The 20,190-nt window shown below is 42.9% G+C and overlaps 1 protein-coding gene across 3 annotated transcripts in view; it reads right to left on the bottom strand.

Moving 5' to 3' along the window:
• Window positions 1–1,572: 1,572 nt before the first annotated feature.
• The window catches only part of LOC138953002 (uncharacterized), a 29,507-nt gene continuing 10,889 nt past the window's right edge, over window positions 1,573–20,190 (bottom strand). Inside the window, exons 5-19 of one of the 3 annotated variants that reach the window (XM_070324771.1) lie at window positions 19,884–20,013; window positions 19,006–19,141; window positions 17,163–17,336; window positions 14,629–14,832; window positions 13,868–14,116; window positions 11,125–11,286; window positions 10,643–10,857; window positions 9,938–10,061; window positions 9,329–9,481; window positions 8,821–9,018; window positions 8,065–8,226; window positions 7,425–7,521; window positions 6,631–6,803; window positions 5,708–5,886; window positions 1,573–5,090 (exon numbers count right to left, since the gene is read on the bottom strand). In XM_070324771.1, the coding sequence (XP_070180872.1) occupies window positions 4,983–5,090; window positions 5,708–5,886; window positions 6,631–6,803; window positions 7,425–7,521; window positions 8,065–8,226; window positions 8,821–9,018; window positions 9,329–9,481; window positions 9,938–10,061; window positions 10,643–10,857; window positions 11,125–11,286; window positions 13,868–14,116; window positions 14,629–14,832; window positions 17,163–17,336; window positions 19,006–19,141; window positions 19,884–20,013 (2,464 nt within the window). In that variant the 3' untranslated portion in view covers window positions 1,573–4,982. Of the gene's footprint in view, window positions 5,094–5,707; window positions 5,887–6,630; window positions 6,804–7,424; window positions 7,522–8,064; window positions 8,227–8,820; window positions 9,019–9,328; window positions 9,482–9,937; window positions 10,062–10,642; window positions 10,858–11,124; window positions 11,287–13,867; window positions 14,117–14,628; window positions 14,833–17,162; window positions 17,337–19,005; window positions 19,142–19,883; window positions 20,014–20,190 lie in introns of those variants that run through there. The other 2 variants (XM_070324769.1, XM_070324772.1) reach the window with 2 other exon arrangements.

The raw sequence follows: 20,190 nt of genomic DNA, 5'->3' as shown, positions 1-20,190 counted from the left end.
GTTGTGTAATGTCTATGTGTCTTGTGTTGTGTAATGTCTATGTGTGTTGTGTTGTGTAATGTCTATGTGTCTTGTGTTGTGTAATGTCTGTGTGTGTTGTGTTGTGTAATGTCTATGTGTCTTGTGTTGTGTAATGTCTGTGTCTTGTGTTGTGTAATGTCTATGTGTCTTGTGTTGTGTAATGTCTGTGTCTTGTGTTGTGTAATGTCTATGTGTGTTGTGTTGTGTAATGTCTATGTGTGTTGTGTTGTGTAATGTCTATGTGTGTTGTGTTGTGTAATGTCTATGTGTCTTGTGTTGTGTAATGTCTATGTGTCTTGTGTTGTGTAATGTCTTGTGTTGTGTAATGTCTATGTGTCTTGTGTTGTGTAATGTCTGTGTCTTGTGTTGTGTAATGTCTATGTGTGTTGTGTTGTGTAATGTCTATGTGTGTTGTGTAATGTCTATGTGTGTTGTGTTGTGTAATGTCTATGTGTCTTGTGTTGTGTAATGTCTATGTGTCTTGTGTTGTGTAATGTCTTGTGTTGTGTAATGTCTATGTGTCTTGTGTTGTGTAATGTCTATGTGTCTTGTGTTGTGTTGTGTCTATGTGTGTTGTGTTGTGTTGTGTAATGTCTATGTGTCTTGTGTTGCGTAATGTCTATGTGTCTTGTGTTGCGTAATGTCTATGTGTCTTGTGTTGTGTAATGTCTATGTGTCTTGTGTTGTGTAATGTCTATGTGTCTTGTGTTGTGTAATGTCTGTGTCTTGTGTTGTGTAATGTCTATGTGTGTTGTGTAATGTCTATGTGTCTTGTGTTGTGTAATGTCTATGTGTCTTGTGTTGTGTAATGTCTATGTGTCTTGTGTTGTGTAATGTCTATGTGTCTTGTGTTGTGTAATGTCTATGTGTGTTGTGTAATGTCTATGTGTCTTGTGTTGTGTAATGTCTATGTGTGTTGTGTAATGTCTATGTGTGTTGTGTTGTGTAATGTCTATGTGTCTTGTGTTGTGTAATGTCTATGTGTCTTGTGTTGTGTAATGTCTATGGCATGGAATCCAAACACAGATAGACAGCTAAAACAAAATGCTGGCATATATCAAGCAAGTTTCATCCACGATTCTAAAATACGTTCATTATTTGCATCAAAAGTGTTTGTCTGTCTGTCTGTTTAAAAGACCAGTGGGTTGACGTACTAGTAAATGTAATGTTTTGTTTTGGCAATAATTAAACGTTCCAATAACCTACAGTTCTTGTCTATGGCATGGTTTAAACTGTGTCTGTGTGTGCTTACAAGGGCTATATAAAATAAATATTTGCAAAAGACAGTAACCAATGTCAAAGGCTGTGTGCTATGTTTATGAAACAGTTACCAGAGTTGAGCATCATAGTGTAAGTAGGCAATACTCCGTTGAACACCACCCCCTCCCCACTACACACCCACACACACCCACACACACCCACACCCACGCACACACACATACACCCACACACACACACACCCACACCCACCCACACCCACACACCCACACACCCACCCACACCCACACACGCACACCCACACACCCACATACACACACACGGACGCACGCGTTGTTTCTGTAATTTATCATCCACATTTTATCAAAACAAATATTATGTTGCTGTCACAGCCAGAAGGTCGGCAACGAAAGATTATACAGACATGATTTTAGGAATGATGACAGTTCATTATTCATAACAAAAAGTTAACTTTCTGTTCATTTACATTGATAAGGCTGAACTGTAAAGGTTCAAATGCTTATCTTCATGATGGAGTATGAGCAATTAGTGTGCTTAATAAACATGGTGGTCCAAGAAATGTACTTCAAAATGTTGCCTCCAAACCCTTATTTTCACTTACATTTTGGAAAAGAAGAAGCGGAAACGTGCCTTTGTGAGAGCATCAAATTGGTTGACATGTGGCCATTATCTGTGAAGCAGGACACTATTGTGACTGAGACTTATTTTGCAATCAGCTCTTAATAGTAGGAGCTTTGACGTGTGCCATAAAGAAAAGCTACAGGGCGTCCTTCCAATTCAAAGTAACAGAGAGTGTCCAAAATTGCAGGTCATTTTAGTCACAACGGCTTGAATCAAAAGTATGCGTTACTTGTCCTCGTCCCTCTGATGCTGTCATCAGAAGAAAAAACAAACCAAGTGCCCTTGGTACTGTAAGGCAGCCTCTGTGCAATATCCACCCATTACAAATCAATAGAAATCTCGCCATCTGACAACAAGGACCGAAAGGGTTTTCGTGAGAACACCCTCGATGCCAATCCTATCTGGGGTGGAAAATGGGAAGTCGGGGTGAATTTTACTTTATTTTCAAGTACCCCCAGCATCTGCAAATTAAAAAGGATTAGGAAGTTTTGTGCATGACACGTGACTCCTGTATCCTACAAGAAGGCCGAGTGTATACTATCTATCTTCTCGCGGAAAGACTTAAGCCGACGCCATTGTGGCCTCCCGACTTGCAACATATTGATAAACGTCAGTTAAACCGACGTCCCCACAAATACCTGGGATTCCGCTATATTTCAATGATAAGGTAAGTGGAACTAATGTCAAACAAGTAATTGGAAGCAAGTAAAAGTGGGTACATGTTGGACCACCCTGTTTATCAGTATATATATATATGTATATTGGGATAAGAGTATGAAAGATTGTTGAGAGTTTGAAGTAGTCATAAAAATGATCAGGAAGTACATTTTGATTTTCAGCAGAGGCATGAAGTAGAATTATACGAGTACTTGTCAAAGAAATTCATGTTAAGGTGAATGCATATATTAACTTAATGTATCACAATACCTATTCCTCATTTTATGTACAAAACAAGAATGTCGACAGCTGCTTAAAGTGGACGGACCATAACATGGTGGAATGCACAAGTACAATTGTCATGACAATACGTCAACAGGTTTATGACTGTCATTTGTTACGGTACATGTAGTGATGTACTTGCATGTCTTAATCTCACGACGATCCAGTTGTCCAAACCGCGACGCGAAACGAAAGTCATGTTTTCAACTGCTAACCCACCTTTGAATACTTTTTGAGCTCTTCCATACCATAAACCGAAAGAAACACATGTATACACAGACGATTAAATACACTACTTTGAATTAGTCCGTACGGCGAGTGACAAATTGGCATTGTCATACTTGGATAAACCATAAATTCCATTTGCTTTTAAAGGCACAGTGCAGCTCACAGCCTTCGTTTTGCGTTTTTGTTGCAGCTGAGTGCATTTACAGTTCAAAAATCCTCCTATGGTAGTAAAACAAACCCAAAACTACCCAACGACGACATCTGTGAAGCTCGACAGTTTCTTGTTCACGCGAGTGCATAAATTAACCTACTTATTACGTGGTGTTTGGTCGGAGTTCGATTCAACTTGAGTGATTCCGGCCTCCATTTTGTTTTACACAAACTCATGACGATGTCTGACATAGTTTGCTAGTGAATGTCTTTTTGTGCATGATGTGGTGATCTACCTGATCTAAATTTAGATCCAAAAATAGGTCAAGACTAGCCGGTTCCGAGTACGAAATTAATTCGTAAAAAAATCGCAGTTCTTGACTCTTTGGGTGCAAGTCAATGAAACTTGGTAGTTCTTCTAACGGATAGCTGCCTAAGGTATGACTAAAAGCCCCAGGGGCTCCGTGCACTTGGATTTGACAAGTTCAGTACCTTTAAGAGTACGCTCATAAGCCTAGCTTGTTGTTATCCATGTTCCTTATTTCATGTAAGCGGCAATATTCCAATGAAATTTACTGAATAAACTTGTTTAAACCAACCACAGCTTGCAAACACTTGAAACGTTTCTTGGTGAAACAATTGCGTCTGTGCTGCTCGGGTACCTTGATGTATACCATAAACTTTTTCACCTGTTCTCAACAGAAGCAAGAGGTAAGGACGAATGAAAAGTGAAGCATTGTTTTCATGCCACGGTCACTCTCTTACGAGGATTTGAAAAAATAACGATTTCTCAATTGAATTCCTACGTTTTTGTTGTGTTTTTGTTGTTATTTCAAATTATGTATTGCCAAATTCTTTCCTTCTACAATTCACCATGGCTTGATTGACAATCTGGCACACAACCATGTAACAATTTGTTTGTTTTCCTTGACATGTTCAAGTAAGTTTGTTTGAAAGCTGTCCATAGCTGCCACTGAAATTCGCCTTTCTCTGTTCAAACGAAAAACTTGTTCACAAACACACAAACAGTCAATAAGATATGAGAAGGCAATGTCCCGTAAGAGTGTGTCCTCGATTCACCATCGTCGTATAGATCCGTGTTCCATCAAAGGGGAACTACCCAGAGTCAAGTCAAACATTTCGTCGCGGAAGTACGAACCAGATCGAGATAGAATCGCCCATGTTGAAGTACAAGTTTGATGTATCTTTTGAACAGACACGCAGTCAGTAGTGACTGTCAAGGGGATCCCATGGCACTGTCAGTGGGAGTGTATACATCACACAGCCATGCTTCTCGCAGACATACTGTTCCCAAATAGTGTATAATAGTAATTCATAATTGGCTTACAGTTTGGCTCACACGTAGCTATCATGAAGAGTGAGTTTGCATGCACAGTACATCAAGATTTATACTTTCTTTCCGCACGGTGATGGCAGAGTTCTTGAAAACTGCATTGCCCCCTTTGGAGGTACAATCATCAGCGATCTGAGGTCCCTCTCATGAGAGGACACCTCCCACAAGAAGACACCCTCCTTGGTCCCTTTGTCTATTAAGTTTACTCAAGTAAACTTGTTGTGATAGGACACCTGTCTTGTAGGGACACTTGTGTCTGGTCCCAAGGGTGTCCGTTCATCGCAGGTACAGACCCCTGCCAGATTAAAGGAAGGTATTTTTTTCTCAAGATGGCGTCGAGATGTACACAGCACACACTATTCGCCAGTGTAGGAGACGAAGTCTCCGTGTGGTCTTCCAGTAGAGCAACAACCTAGATCGATTCGCCGTCTCACAATATGTTGCACGTGCGACTGGAGCTGCCCTTAGGTCTGTGGTACCTCTGAGCTACCTGCACTGAGGCCTGGTACGTCTCGTAGTCGTCCTCTGTCCCGTTCTCCTGCTGTTGGGAACGAAAGAAACACATGAAGTCATCGACAGGGAGATAAACAGCGCGGAAACATCCACGAAGAACATGAAATCAAAACTTGACTAAATGTAAAAACATCAGGGAAAAAAGGCGAGAGAACAAACAGCTTTCTAAGCAGGTGACTGCTCTAATTATTATTATACTAATGAAAGTTCTTTTGTTTGCAAACTCTGATAACTGAGCTTGATTATAACCTTTGATGAGGATAGTCGGTTTATTTTATATCAATGCATCATCTCCTTCAGGTGCCAGAGGAAACAAGTTCAGCATAAGTCTCACTTACTCTCTTTGCATCGCTTTCTTCCCTCTGTATCTAAGAAATTGAATACATTTAAGAACCCTTTGTTAAGACCCCCAAACACCTGCCAATATGACTGTTGATAGACCCCCAAACACCTGCCAATATGACTGTTGATAGACCCCCAAACACCTGCCAATATGACTGTTGATTGTTGCAGTAAATGTACCTCCATTTTAAGAGAACTTCCTTTTTAAGACCTGATTTCCCCCCAGATTTGTGAAAGTCTTATAATGGGGGGGGGGGGGGAGGTGGGGGTGGTGGTGGTTCTACTGTCTTTACGACTGACCAGTCGTTCTTGGAGTTTCTTCTCGATGTAGCGCTCTAGCGGGCCGATGCTGGGCTTGCCGTGGTCAGTGAGGGTCAGCTCCACCCAGGGTAGCTTCCCCAGCTCCTCCTCCAGCTCCGCGAAGTACGTGTGTGGTGGCCACGCCTTGTTGTCCAACGCGCATAGCACTGCAGGCAGTTCTGTCACGTGACCAAACAAACCGTTGTAAATTTCATGTTTTATACGTGCATGACTGTTTCCCCCTCTATTCATGCAGCCATACTTCGTTTCCGGGGGATACAAACGGGGTATTTGTGTGTTTTTATAACCCACCGAGCTCTGACATGGAGCACATGATCTTTTCCGTGCATACTTGATCTTGTGATTGTGTGCACGCGTGAAGGGGGATAAGGCTTTAAGTTGACAAGTTGTCATGTGAAATCGGATAATAAATATACCCCCTTCGCCCCTTAACCTCCCTCCCCCCCCCTCCCCCTGGATTTAAACCCTGAACCTTCAACATGCAAACCAAGGCTGGACCAAGAATATGATAGAGAGACAGGCTTCCAGAATGAGGCAGCGGTAGATAGATACTGCCGAGCAAACACACAATACCCACCCTGTTCCCTGATGATACTGATGTACTCTGTCTGCTAACAACAAATCACCGTGTGCTATACCCACCCTGTTCCCTGATGATACTGATGTACTCTGTCTGCTAACAACAAATCACCGTGTGCTATACCCACCCTGTTCCCTGATGATACTGATGTACTCTGTCTGCTAACAACAAATCACCGTGTGCTATACCCACCCTGTTCCCTGATGATACTGATGTACTCTGTCTGCTAACAACAAATCACCGTGTGCTATACCCACCCTGTTCCCTGATGATACTGATGTACTCTGTCTGCTAACAACAAATCACCGTGTGCTATACCCACCCTGTTCCCTGATGATACTGATGTACTCTGTCTGCATCTCGTGGCTGCTGTAGTAGGCGTCCCCCACGAAGAGCACGACGAGGTCGGCGGCCGACAGCGCGTCATTCTTGTCCTGCATGCACGCGCGTGACGTCGACGACTCCACCGTCACGCATGGATGAGTCCTCTGCAACCTGCACACAGCGGGTGGTTGTGTCGTGAGGGTCCGGTGTGCTGTTTTTAAAAGCACCGTGTACATAAATATCTAGTCGCCCCACTGGCCTGTTTTTACATTGTCAAGTTTTGACTAAATGTGTTCAGAAAGACTGGGAATAGAAACGAGGGTGGTGGTGGTGGTGGTGGTATTGGTTGTGGTGTGTGTGTGTGTGTGTGTGCGTGCGTGTGTGTGTGGGGGTGTGTGTGTGTCTGTGTGTGTGTGTGTGTGTGTCTTTGATGACGTCATATCCGGCCTTTTACCAAAGTTGAGGCGACACTGTCACGCTTGCCATGACTTGTTGTTGTTGTTGTTGTTGTTGTTGTTGTTGTTGTACTTTCAAGTGTGATATATCGACGAAGGGAAAGGGTCCCACACACGAACCACGTGTTGGTTCATGCAGATTACTTGTTTTCTCGCGATACAGTTTCAGTATGTGCTTGGTGGTTGTTCTCCATTCAGTTAGGGTTGGTTTTTGATCAACCCGACAAATAGATATCTTGCAGCATACACGAAACCTTCCATCCCCAGGATCACCACACGCTCATACCCACAAAGTTGATCCAAAGAGACAAAAACAAAATAATAATATGTCACTCACTGTTTCATTACGCTCTCCACAGTCTCTCGTTTTGAGAAAGCGTGACTTGCGTAGACTTTGATCTTGGTGTTCATCATTTGTGTTGGCAGGAAGGCCTCTAAAATATGAAAAAGGTAGTTTATTGTTGGTACAGTTGTTTGTGAATGTGTGCCCTCGAACACATGTGCGTACGCGTGTGCCGCCGTTGGTTTTGTTCGTATAATTGTCGAGAGACCATCGTACAAAACGTATACAGTATTAATTTGTGTAGACATTATCCTCTTATCGTGAGTAGAGAAATAAAATAGTGAAGCTGTTTATACATTACTGCTGTCAGAAGCTTTCTCTGTCATCAAAGTAACCATGGCAACAACGACAACAACAACTCACCTACATACATTTTGGGAAATTTTCTCTCGTTGTGCAGTGAAAAAGAAAAGAAAGTGTTTTGGAATATATTACTCATAAGTTTACTTTCAGGAGAGTATTCATTCATCATTGTAACCATGTCAACAACACGCTTTCACCGACGTCAGGTAATTTAGACATCCTCCTGTCATCATCCATAGAGAACGCGATGAGACCCCATTGAGGTCGATACTGTCAGACGACTTCTCGCCCTATACCAGTAACCATGACAATAACGACCAAAACCACTCACCGACGTCAGGCAGTTTAGACATCCTCCTGTCGTCGTCCATACAGAAAGGCGAGACCCCGTTGAGCTCGATGCTATCAGACGACTTCTCTCTCATCCAGGCGTTGCTGATGTGGTCCGGGACGGGAAGAACCGTTTTACCGGGTAGCACCTCCACGCTCCCGCCTGGGGTGGAAATAGTACCTCAAATGTTAGGTTTTAGCTTAAGAATTACAACAGGAAAAAAGTCAGGATAAAACATCATGTAACACAGCAAGAAATCTCACTTTAGTGTCAATTTCTGAGGTGCAAAATGCATGACTAGCCGTTAATGTGATCTGTCTCTCTTGCGACAAACTCTGCCGCTTCGTCAACTCCCCGCTTCCCCTTCCATCCTACCCCCCCCCCTCTGTCTCTCTCTGTCTCTCTCTGTCTCTCTCTCTGTCTCTGTCTCTCTCTCTGTCTCTCTCTGTCTCTCTCTGTCTCTCTCTGTCTCTCTCTGTCTCTCTCTCTCTCTCTCTGTCTCTCTCTCTCTCTCTCTCTCTCTCTCTCTCTCTCTCTCTCTCTCTCTCTCTCTCTCTCTCTCTCTCTCTCTCTCTCTCTCTCTCTCTCTCCTTGTGACATATAAAAAGTAACAGAATAGTAATCAATTTTAAATTGCCTTTGTGGGGATCTTTGCTGACTAACTTAGGCTGTGTTTTTGGATTGGGAGCCTGTGAGTAGTACGATACCAACAATTCACACATCATGTATACCCCCGCCCCCTGCCCACCCCCTCACCTGACGAGCTGAAGGCCACGGTGGGGTAGAGACCGCCGAAGTCAGCGTGTAGACGACAGTGGTGAAGGATGACGCTGTTGATGGCGAAGAAGACCACCACCTTCTGAGGTACCCGGTCTGCTGGCCTGGAGAAGACCACCCCGCACTGCAGGGTGTCACCCACCCGTATCTCGGGCGTCGTGCTCACTTTTCTCTTGCCTCAACACACAAAACAAAACAACTCTGATTCAACTGAACTGGCATTTCTAAAAGGGGGGGGGGGGGGCATAACAAGAGAAAGTCGGAGATGTTTGAAAACGTTATCTTACATGGTGTTTTTTGTAACACTCTCTCTTCAGTTAATAAAACGCGTACATTTTCCAAGTAAAGGGGTTTGGGAGGCTTTGGGAACCCAGGACCCCCCTCCCCCCCCCCTTACACCCGGCCCTGACTGTCATAGTTATACACGTGCAACACCTCTCTACAAAGAGGTCAAAGTAGAGGCAAGATGCAGCATGTCAGTTCTTACTGTTGTTGGCCAGCAAGTGCCTGCCAGACGGAACGAAGCAGACCTCCCCGTTCTCAGAGCCGAGCACGTTGTTGATGTCGTTGGTTGCCTTGCTCAGTCCGATACCCGGCAGGTCCTCGCCTGACAGCAGCCGTATGCTGAATATTGCTGAACCTGAGACATTAGGGTTTGCAGGTAAACTGAGTTGCAGGGGAATGCATGCACGAACACTGACAGATAGTTACGAACGAACGAACACACACACACACACACACACACACACACACACACACACACACACACACACACACACACACACACACACACACACACACACACACACACGAGCGCATACACACACTGTGGCACGCACATATATACGCCAAGCAAGCTCTCTCTCTCTCTCTCTCTCATTAGATCTCTCCCCCCCTCTCTCTCTCTGTATCTGTATCTCTCTCTCTCTCCCTCTCCCCCCCCCCCTCTCTCTCTCTGTATCTCTCTCTCCGTCTCTCTCCCTCTCTCTGTCTCTCTGTATCTCTCTCTCTCTCTCTCTCTCTCTCTCTCTCCCAACTCCTTCCTCAATTTCCCTCTTTTTCCTAACTCCTCATTTGATGTACAGTTGTCACATACCTGTGACTAGGGGCAGAGAACTCTGCGCAGAAGCGGCGAAGGCGTAACCGTTGGCTGGCTTGAGTTCCAACACGTCGCCCTTGGCCTCTACACAAGCCGGTCGTAACCATTCCTCCGCGCTTTTCTGAAAATATTTGTATCTGGAGTTAGCTGCTGCAATTAGTTTTAACATATTCTGAAAAACATCAGTCACGAAAACATTCTCACTGCCCCTGCAATTTTCCTTTCACCTTTGCCCAAGCTAAAAAATAGTTAGTGTTCTTGCTTTAAAAAAACGCATTACGCAAATGTCGTGCGGAGACGGGAGCAGTACTGAAAGGTGAAAGGTCATATCTGGCTGTGCACAAATGAACGGTCTGACTTTTAACATTAGAACGCGACCTTTAAAAGTACATAGTCAAGTGTATTACTCGCCACACATGCACCGGGCCAAAAAGCATTTTATTCTACACAAAATCGATGGTTTTGCAGTTTTCAGAATTGTTTTTGTCAGAAAGAGCCTACGAGCACACGGAGCAGCAAGAACGATATTTTGCAAGTCAGCATACAATTAAATTATACAGATGTACCAATTCAATACACACATACTACTATGTGCCATTGTGCAAGCGATATCGGGACTAAGTGAAACATTCTTGCAGCAACGAAATTCCAGCAAAGAGACGCATCAACAAAGACATTCTAACACCACTTTGTCTTACTGACCCATGTCCGATCTATCTTGGTGGAGTTGAGGATGCCCGTCCAGTCGGCCTTGACCTGAGCCGGACCTGCGGACATGACGATGGAGGCGTACATGGCAGTGTTACAGCCCGTTGCCCGGGAAACCACACCTCGACCAATCAGACGCTCGTTGATGGTGAAGCACAACACGGCGCCTCCGTCGTCGATGTAGTCGAGGTAGCAGGCTATTGTCTGCTCTGTGAAATAAATAAATAAATGCACATATAGCACAAGAATAACACCCCTGTGTGCACTCATGCGCACGATAAAGAACCCAAGTTTACAGTGGGATGCTCAGGGATTCGAAACACGAATACACGCATGTAGGTAAAAGAGAGAAGAAACTGGTAGCGCCGTACTGAATGGCAGATCGCTTTCCCCTGCGAGATAGCAGCCCGAATTTCCAAAAGTGTAAACCTCACAGGACTATATAAAATCTTATCTTTATTCTTATATTTACTGACTTTTGGATGGGTCCCACTTGGTGGATGCCCGCATGCCGTCTTTTGACACGATAGTTCCCAGCTTGAGCATGTAGCCACACGTCGTGCTCTCCGCCCCCAGGAACTCCCCCTCCGGTCGCGTGCCATCCACTGAGATCCCCATCTGGAGCTCGGTGTCCTCGCCTGCACACACAGACAATATGTTACCTACTAATGTTTTAGAACCAAGAAACTCCCCCTCCAGTCGCGTGACTTCCGTGGAGATCCCCATCTGGAGCTCCGTGTCCTCGCCTGTACACACAGACAATATGTTACCTACTAATGTTTTAGAACCAAGAAACTCCCCCTCCAGTCGCGTGACTTCCGTGGAGATCCCCATCTGGGGCTCTGTGGCCTCGCCTGTACACAGAGGAACAGTTCATGATGTTGGTAAGCAATCTAACTGAATTAATGAATGAATGAGCAGCCACAGCGCCCAGAAATTCAGTCTAGGCCCGTGCCTTCAGCGGAGATCCCCATTTGAAGCTATGTGTCTCACCTGTACACACAGAAATAAGTCACCTGACTAATTAGCAATGTACTTGGATGACCACACACTCTCCCCTCCATCCAGCCTTGTGCCTTCAGTGGAGATACCTATTTGGTGCTCCGTGGGTTCACATTTACACAAAGAAATATGGGCTCATGAGCAATCAAATAGGCCTAGAATGAGCAGTTTTAGCACCCAGAAACTGCCAAAGTCTTTTGCCTTCTCTAGAGATCTCCATTTGGAGTTCCGTGTCCTCACCTGTACATACAGAAATATATGTCACGTGGCTAATTAGCAATCTAACTGAATTAGCAGTTTCAGCCCACAGAAACTCTACCCTCCAGTCTCGTGCATGAGAGAGAGAGAGAGAGAGAGAGAGAGAGAGAGAGAGAGAGAGAGAGAGAGAGAGAGACATACAGACTGACAGACAAAGACATACAGACAGACAGAGAGCGGGAGAGAGAGAGAGAGAGAGAAAGAGAGAGAGACAGAGACAGAGAGACAGAGAGAGAGTGAGAGACAGAGAGAGACAGAGAGAGAGACAGAGAGAGAGAGAGAGAGAGAGAGAACAAGAACAAGAACAAGAACAAATCTTTAATTGTCTAAGGCCACAGCCCCTTACAATAGTGGTTAAAATAACAGCAATAGTATCTGCACAGTTATAAATTATAGTCACGCATAAAATTCAACAAATACATTAAAACCCTGATGACATAGAGAGAGAGAGAGAGAGAGAGAGAGAGAGAGAGAGAGAGAGAGAGAGAGAGAGAGAGAGAGAGAGAGAGAGAGAGAGAGAGAGAGAGCGGGAGAGAGAGAGAGATTATCAAAATCATCGCTAATGTCGGTCCATAAGATTTCTCCATCAGTATTGTTTATTTTGTAAAGCTACAACAGAGAAAACAAAGAGAGAACTATTGCGCTCCTATCCCTCACTCTCCCTGCTAAACAACAAGAAAATACCGATGCCAAATCCAACAACAACATCGACGAACAATACATAGAGCAAGCATTTCAACAAGCGAGCGTTTCCAAAGTATCGAAGCCACGTGATGATACATGCTATTTTAAGACGCTCAATGATTGGTCCTGAAGTCGACAACACTGCTCTGTGGCTAGAAAGCTACTTGTCGTCTGCTCACAAATTAATGGCTTCCTTCACTTGGTTTGTCTACTGAAAGTTTCCATGAAACGAGCCATACAAGGTAAATACCGGGCTTAGTAATAAAAAGATAAGATTATGAACATATAATGATTGGTGAAAACCGTCAATCAGTGTGCCAGAAGCATGTGGCGGAGTGTTGAAAAAAGTCGCCTTTCGCCGAGTTATGTATCGTTATGTTCCTGAAATTCTCTCTCTCTCTCTCTCTCTCTCTCTCTCTCTCTCTCTCTCTCTCTCTCTCTCTCTCTCTCTCTCTCTCTCTCTCTCCCTCCCTGTGTATATTTCTGTCTGTGTCTGTCTGTCTTTCTCTCGGTCTTTGTCTTTGTCTGTCTCTGTCTCTGTCTCTGTGTCTCTCTCTCTCTCTCTCTCTCTCTCTCTCTCTCTCTCTCTCTCTCTCTCTCTCTCTCTCTCTCTCTCTCTCTACCCCCCTCCCCTTGTTCCCGTTAAACTTTAATCTTCTACTATGTTCCTTCGCCAGCCAACAAGGCGACGTCAAAATAGCAGAAAGAAGAAACTGGTTGAGATTTATCCGTTTGGTTTTTGCAGACGGGAAAGACTTATCTGTCTGACATTTACGCAAGAAGCCAAGACAGTGCTGAATACCCACAGCTGACAGCATGTCCTACCTGACGTGTTCAGCACTCAAGCAAAGGCGTATTCTGTATGGCAAAGGTAATACAATGCTTTCTATTTCTGTGAACTGATTTTTCTGGTCCTTTCATATGTAAAACAACGTTTTGTTAACGCATCTATGTTAAATTGAACACGCTTGTGAGGCCTACACTGACCAAAAAAATCAAATGGACGAAACAAAGCGAGAGGTATCAGCAAGCAAACATTGAATCTTGCAAACAACGTAAGCATTTTATCCAGTGTTAGCCATTGATTTATTGAGAATAGTGTGACAGAATTCTACATGTGTGCCATTTTGTGTAGGGATGGGACTAACATGATGACTCAGGGACAGAAAATGGGAGCGCATCAGGTATCAAAACTGTAGACAATCAGATTTGCGTGATTAATGAGACAAGATAATACTTTATCAACAAGAGTATACTATATTCAATGTTACTCACCAAACTCAGTGACTTCAATCTTAAAACTGTCTCCGAGGTTCCGTAGCGGCTCAGCCCTGTACTGTATCAACTGTGCCGTGTCCGAGTCTGCCGTCATGCGTATCGTGACTGACTTCTGCGTCAGGTTGGTCAGCGTGAAAACCTCGTTACAGCGGTAGTCCGAGCTGACCTCTGGCGTGGTCAGTGCTTTGGTTAGGTCAATGTCGAACTCTGGCCGCTCGGCTGTGACGTCCAGCTTCACTGAGTCACCTGTAGAGAGAGGAAAGAAGTCAGGTGTCTGACCACTGGTCTTAAACCTTTAGCTGCAATATGATGCAACATTTAATACAATGCACAGCAGTCCACAAAGATGTGTAACCACTAAAACTTCAGACCACTGAAGCTTTAGCTGCGATTTGAATAGGTCTTTTGTTGTTGATAAAATTCATAAGATAGGACTTTTTCTTTAGCCAGTTCAACAGCTCAATTGAATATGTAATTACTGCTTGTAGACCGAGCCATTAACACTTCCACTCTGGGTTAACTGGACAAAAACCCGTCTCAAACGAATGACCGAAACCTGTCTGCTAACTTGAACAGCTAACCTTCAGCTGATGAACGGTTGAACAAGATTCGTTGAGGTTATGATAGTGTCGTTAATAAAATATTTCTACTAAACAAGAAGCCTTTCGTGACCTAATGGGAGGAGGTAATGCCGGGAAAGTTGCTTTATTCTAAAGTTTTGCAACCCATTTTCAGGAGAGTATCTCCGCCATGCTGACCCGTGTGGAAGAGAGCGATGCAAGGGAAGAAACCGCCCCGGGGCTGACGCATGCGCCTGGTGTAGGTGAGTTGTCCGTTCTTGGTGAAGTACACAAGCAGCAGGATTGGTTCCCGTTCGTTGTGTTTTGTCACTTCCTTTGGGAAGATAACTCCGCATCCCATCTTGTCTCCTGGTCTACAGCAGTACTCTTTCTTGCTGTTCGCTGTTAGGACACATTTGAGACGTAGGAAGGTATTTTTGTTTTTATGTTCTAATGTCAGGGATCTTATCACAAGCTTTTGTCAGGATTTGTTTTACTTTGTACGCATGCATTTTGTGTGCATACATGTTTCACCCCGTATTAGCTTGAAGTGTACTTACAAAACTGGCCGACATGACAGGTAGTTACTGCGTTATAAAACAACTTAAAAACACAGATTCAATTGAACCTCAAAACACTTTCGTAAAACTTTCACGACTGAATGGCTAGGCCCCTTAAGTATAATATTTGGATCATCCTCAAGAGAGAGAGAGAGAGAGAGAGAGAGAGAGAGAGAGAGAGAGAGAGAGAGAGAGAGAGAGAGAGAGAGAGAGAGAGAGAGAGAGAGAGAGAGAGAGAGAGAGAGAGAGAGCTCTGTAACAAAGGGAAGTAACTAAGGGAAACTACTGCACACACATAAGGGTGTATCTATAATAAGTTGCTTCCCTTACACCGTTCATGAGGACACGGCTGCGAACTCCCACGCTTTTTACATTTAGTCAATTTTTGACTAAATGTTTTAACATAGAGGGGGAATCGAAACGAGGGTCGTGGTGTATGTGTGTGTGTGTGTGTGTGTGTGTGTGTGTGTGTGTGTGCGTGTGTGTGCGTGCGTGTAGAGCGATTCAGACCAAACTACTGGACCGATCTTTATGAAATTTGACATGAAAGTTCCTGGGTATGATATCCCCATACAGTTTTTTTCATTTTTTTGATAAATGTCTTTGATGACGTCATATCCGGCTTTTCGTGAAAGTTGAGGCGGCACTGTCACGCTCTCATTTTTCAACCAAATTGGTTGACATTTTGGTCAAGTAATCTTCGACGAAGGCCGGACTTCGGTATTGCATTTCAGCTTGGTGGCTTAAAAATTAATTAATGACTTTGGTCATTAAAAATCTGAAAATTGTAAAAAAAATATTTTTTATAAAACGATCCAAATTTACGTTTATCTTATTCTCCATCATTTTCTGATTCCAAAAACATATAAATATGTTATATTTGGATTAAAAACAAGCTCTGAAAATTAAAAATATAAAAATTATTATCAAAATTAAATTCTCCAAATCAATTTAAAAACACTTTCATCTTATTCCTTGTCGGTTCCTGATTCCAAAAACATATAGATATGATATGTTTGGATTAAAAACACGCTCAGAAAGTTAAAACGAAGAGAGGTACAGAAAAGCGTGCTATCCTTCTCAGCGCAACTACTACCCCGCTCTTCTTGTCAATTTCACTGCCTTTGCCACAAGCGGTGGACTGACGATGCTACGAGTATACGGTCTTGCTTAAAAATTGCAGTGGGTTCAGTTTCATTCTGTGAGTTCGACAGCTACTTGACTAAATGTTGTATTTTCGCCTTACGCGACTAGTTTTTTATATTTAGTCAAGTTTTGGCTAAATATTTTAACATCGAGGGGGAATCGAGACGAGGGTCGTGGTGTATGTGCGTGTGTGTGTCTGTGTCTGTGTGTGTGTGTGTGTGTGTAGAGCGATTCAGACTAAACTACTGGACCGATCTTTATGAAATTTGACATGAGAGTTCCTGGGTATGAAATCCCCGAATGTTTTTTTTAATTGTTTTGATAAATGTCTTTGATGACGTCATATCCGGCTTTTCGTGAAAGTTGAGGCGGCACTGTCACGCCCTCATTTTTCAACCAAATTGGTTGAAATTTTGGTCAAGTAATCTTCGACGAAGCCCGGACTTCGGTATTGCATTTCAGCGTGGTGGCTTAAAAATTAATTAATGACTTTGGTCATTAAAAATCTGAAAATTGTAAAAAAAAATAAAAATTTATAAAACGATCCAAATTTACGTTTATCTTATTCTCCATCATTTGCTGATTCCAAAAACATATAAATATGTTATATTCGGATTAAAAACAAGCTCTGAAAATTAAATATATAAAAATTATTATCAAAATTAAATTGTCCAAATCAATTTAAAAACACTTTCATCTTATTCCTTGTCGGTTCCTGATTCCAAAAACATATAGATATGATATGTTTGGATTAAAAACACGCTCAGAAAGTTAAAACAAAGAGAGGTACAGAAAAGCGTGCTATCCTTCTTAGCGCAACTACTACCCCGCTCTTCTTGTCAATTTCACTCCCTTTGCCATGAGCGGTGGACTGACGATGCTACGAGTATACGGTCTTGCTGAAAAATGGCATTGCGTTCAGTTTCATTCTGTGAGTTCGACAGCTACTTGACTAAATATTGTATTTTCGCCTTACGCGACTTGTTTTCTTTTCTCCTACTAATAGAACAAACCATATATCCTTACGTTCTGGATCCTCTCCGTTGACGTACAAGCCACCGTCGTCGTTGTGGTAGCCTATGGTGTTTGAAGTCCACCCGGGGTAGACGAAGGCCTCGCAGTTACCCGACACCAGTCCTATCCCCTGACCCTCCTTCTCTGATGCTTTCTCCAGAACTTCCACCTCAAAGTAGTGAAAGTCTGAAACACACCAAGAACTTCCACCTCAAAGTAGTGAAAGTCTGAAACACACCAATAACTTCCACCTCAAAGAAGTGACAGTCTGAAACACACCAAGAACTTCCACCTCAAAGTAGTGAAAGTCTGAAAGACACCAAGAACTTCCACCTCAAAGTAGTGAAAGTCTGAAACACACCAAGAACTTCCACCTCAAAGTAGTGACAGTCTGAAACAAACCAATTTGTTTGTTTATTTGTTGCTTAACGTCCAGCCGACTACGCAGAGCCATATCAGGACGAGGAAGGGGGGGATGAAGGGGGCCACTTGTCAAGCGATTCCTGTTTACAAATGCACTAACCCATTACTTGTGTCCCAGCAGGCTTTAGTAAAACTAAATTAATACCTACTGGAAGATTACCAGTTTCCAGTATGTTAAAATAGGCTTAACCTATCTACTGCTGGACTTACATCAGAACACTAACAGATTAAACTATACATGAATCGCGAGACAAGCGGCAAGAGAAGAGATTTTTGGAAAAAATACAGGTGAATGAGCAAGAAGGCAGAAAAAAGAAAAGAATTCATGAAGAAAAAGAGAGCATGACAGGAAAGAGGAACCAAAAATCTATCTAACAGCAAACTAGAAAGCTCCTGCGGTTCCAAAAACAGGAGGGGCCTTTAATTTCATAACCGCAGTGCCCCACTGCGGGATGAAACAAACCAAGAACTTCCACCTCAAAGAAGTGACAGTCTGAAACACACCAAGAACTTCCACCTCAAAGTAGTGAAAGTCTGAAAGACACCAAGAACTTCCACCTCAAAGTAGTGACAGTCTGAAACAAACCAAGAACTTCCACCTCAAAGTAGTGAAAGTCTGAAACACACCAAGAACTTTGTACATTTTGTCTCTTCTAAATGGAGAGAGACACAGAGCAAGAGAGAGAGAGAGAGAGAGAGAGAGAGAGAGAGAGAGAGAGAGAGAGAGAATTACATTTTAATCTTTTAAACACATCAAGAATGTTATGTCTTTGCTATATCTGTTTAAAAAGCGTAAACGCATACAAGTTGATCCCAGCAATAAGCATTAAAAGTCAATCCACACTCTTTATTTATTTGTGTGTAAACACCACAAAGATTATACTGGGGGTAAAAAGTCAAATTGCATGAAATGTTTTTTATTTTAATTTTGATCACTCCAGTAACATTTTAAAATAAGACAAAATGGCCAACAGATTTAAATAAAAGAGAACCATGATAACAGTTAAAGGGCCAGGACGTATGGTGGTCAGGTTTAGGCTGTTCGCCCACACACGCAAATCACTTCTTATTTTCCATTAACTAAGTAGGTTCACTCTTGAAAGGAGACGACAAAAGAAACGGCCGTCGATCAATATTTAAAGCTGTTATAGTGTATTCCCCCGCCCACTTGTAAATGATAGTCAAAAGTTCATTGAAAACAAAGTCTGGCCACTTAATTCAGTCTGTGAAGAGAGAACTTTTTCATATTTATAATTATGCCATATAGACCTGTTCATACGATTCTTTTTAATTTTCATATTACCCATACATTGAGGGGAATGAAACCAGGACACTGCAATGTTTCCAAACAGGATTCTAAGCCAGAGAGGTGTATAATATATTATCTACATTACCCTTAATTACTGCCTTTATGAAGGCAGCTATAGCTTACTTTTGGTGAAAGCCAGAGGACACTGTACATTATAGGCGTCTCGCTTGGTGGACGAATCCGGGTAGGTCAGGGTGAAGGTCATAGCCTCGTTGTCACGGGTGATGCCCTTCCACCCGAACCAGTTAGACAGAAGATCCTGTTGGTAAAAACACATTGTGTATGTTTATGATGTAATAGCCTGCAAGTTAAACAACTTAGCCACAACCGTTTATGTGGCAAGGATAGCAACAAGCACACTGAGCTTTTCTCAGCAACAATCACATGAATCAGTCGTATTGCAAAGTGTGTAAGAAGAGAAAAATTGCCTTTTTCTTTTTTAGTGCTTCAAGAATTTTCGTTGTGCATTTTGCGATTACAGAGATAAGATGCAAATTGACCATGAGTCGCCACTGTAATTATCAACATTGATTGGGTCTTTGAGAGTGAATGTGTACATGATAAATCGTTGTCCTCGGAAACACGAATCCAAAGCCGCGATGGTTCTACACATCAGATAAACAGCCGGATTGGCTTTTACTTTGACAATCCACGTTTCACATGAAGCTCAAACCCATTTACTACCTCGATTTGTCACATAATTATGAACATTGTTTGTGTTTCCCAGCTGGTTATGAATTAAATCTCGTGAAAATGATGACAAATTAAAATAGTCACACTGTTCAATTCTTATGTAATAAGAGCTGAGCAAACTGTGCACCCCTCCAATCCACTTGACGTTACGCAGCCACGCTTCAAAGGTTTTCAGTTAAATGAACCCTCGGACATTATAATTATGAGCATGGAAAAATAAGTATACTGATTTTGTAATTTTCAACTCTTCACCACCACCCGTTTCCTAGCTTATTTGGACACTTCTTTGGACTTAGAAAGAATCTTACGTTTCTGATGGCAATATCGCCCCTGTCCGGTTCTGGCCACTCTACGGTCATCTGGCACTCTGTCCGCGACACGCCTATCGTGGCGTACAGTTGGTCAGGGGGCAGGTTGACCCACTGTCTGTACACGAAGCTGAAACACAACGCAGCGTGGAAGTGAACTGGTCAAGGCAAACATAGTATGAACACGACAAAAAGAGGATGTTATGTTCTTGGTCTAGACATTTTTCACTTTAAACATAAACCGATCTAACAATATAAATTAAAAAATGAAATTATGAAACGTGCGACACTTTCCGTACCCAAAATA

The sequence above is a fragment of the Littorina saxatilis genome, linkage group LG17 (genome assembly GCF_037325665.1).
Source record: "Littorina saxatilis isolate snail1 linkage group LG17, US_GU_Lsax_2.0, whole genome shotgun sequence".
Taxonomy (NCBI): Eukaryota; Metazoa; Mollusca; class Gastropoda; order Littorinimorpha; family Littorinidae; genus Littorina; species Littorina saxatilis.
The sequence above is the reverse complement of the archived record's forward strand: the minus strand, read 5'-3'. Positions and strand labels throughout refer to the sequence as shown.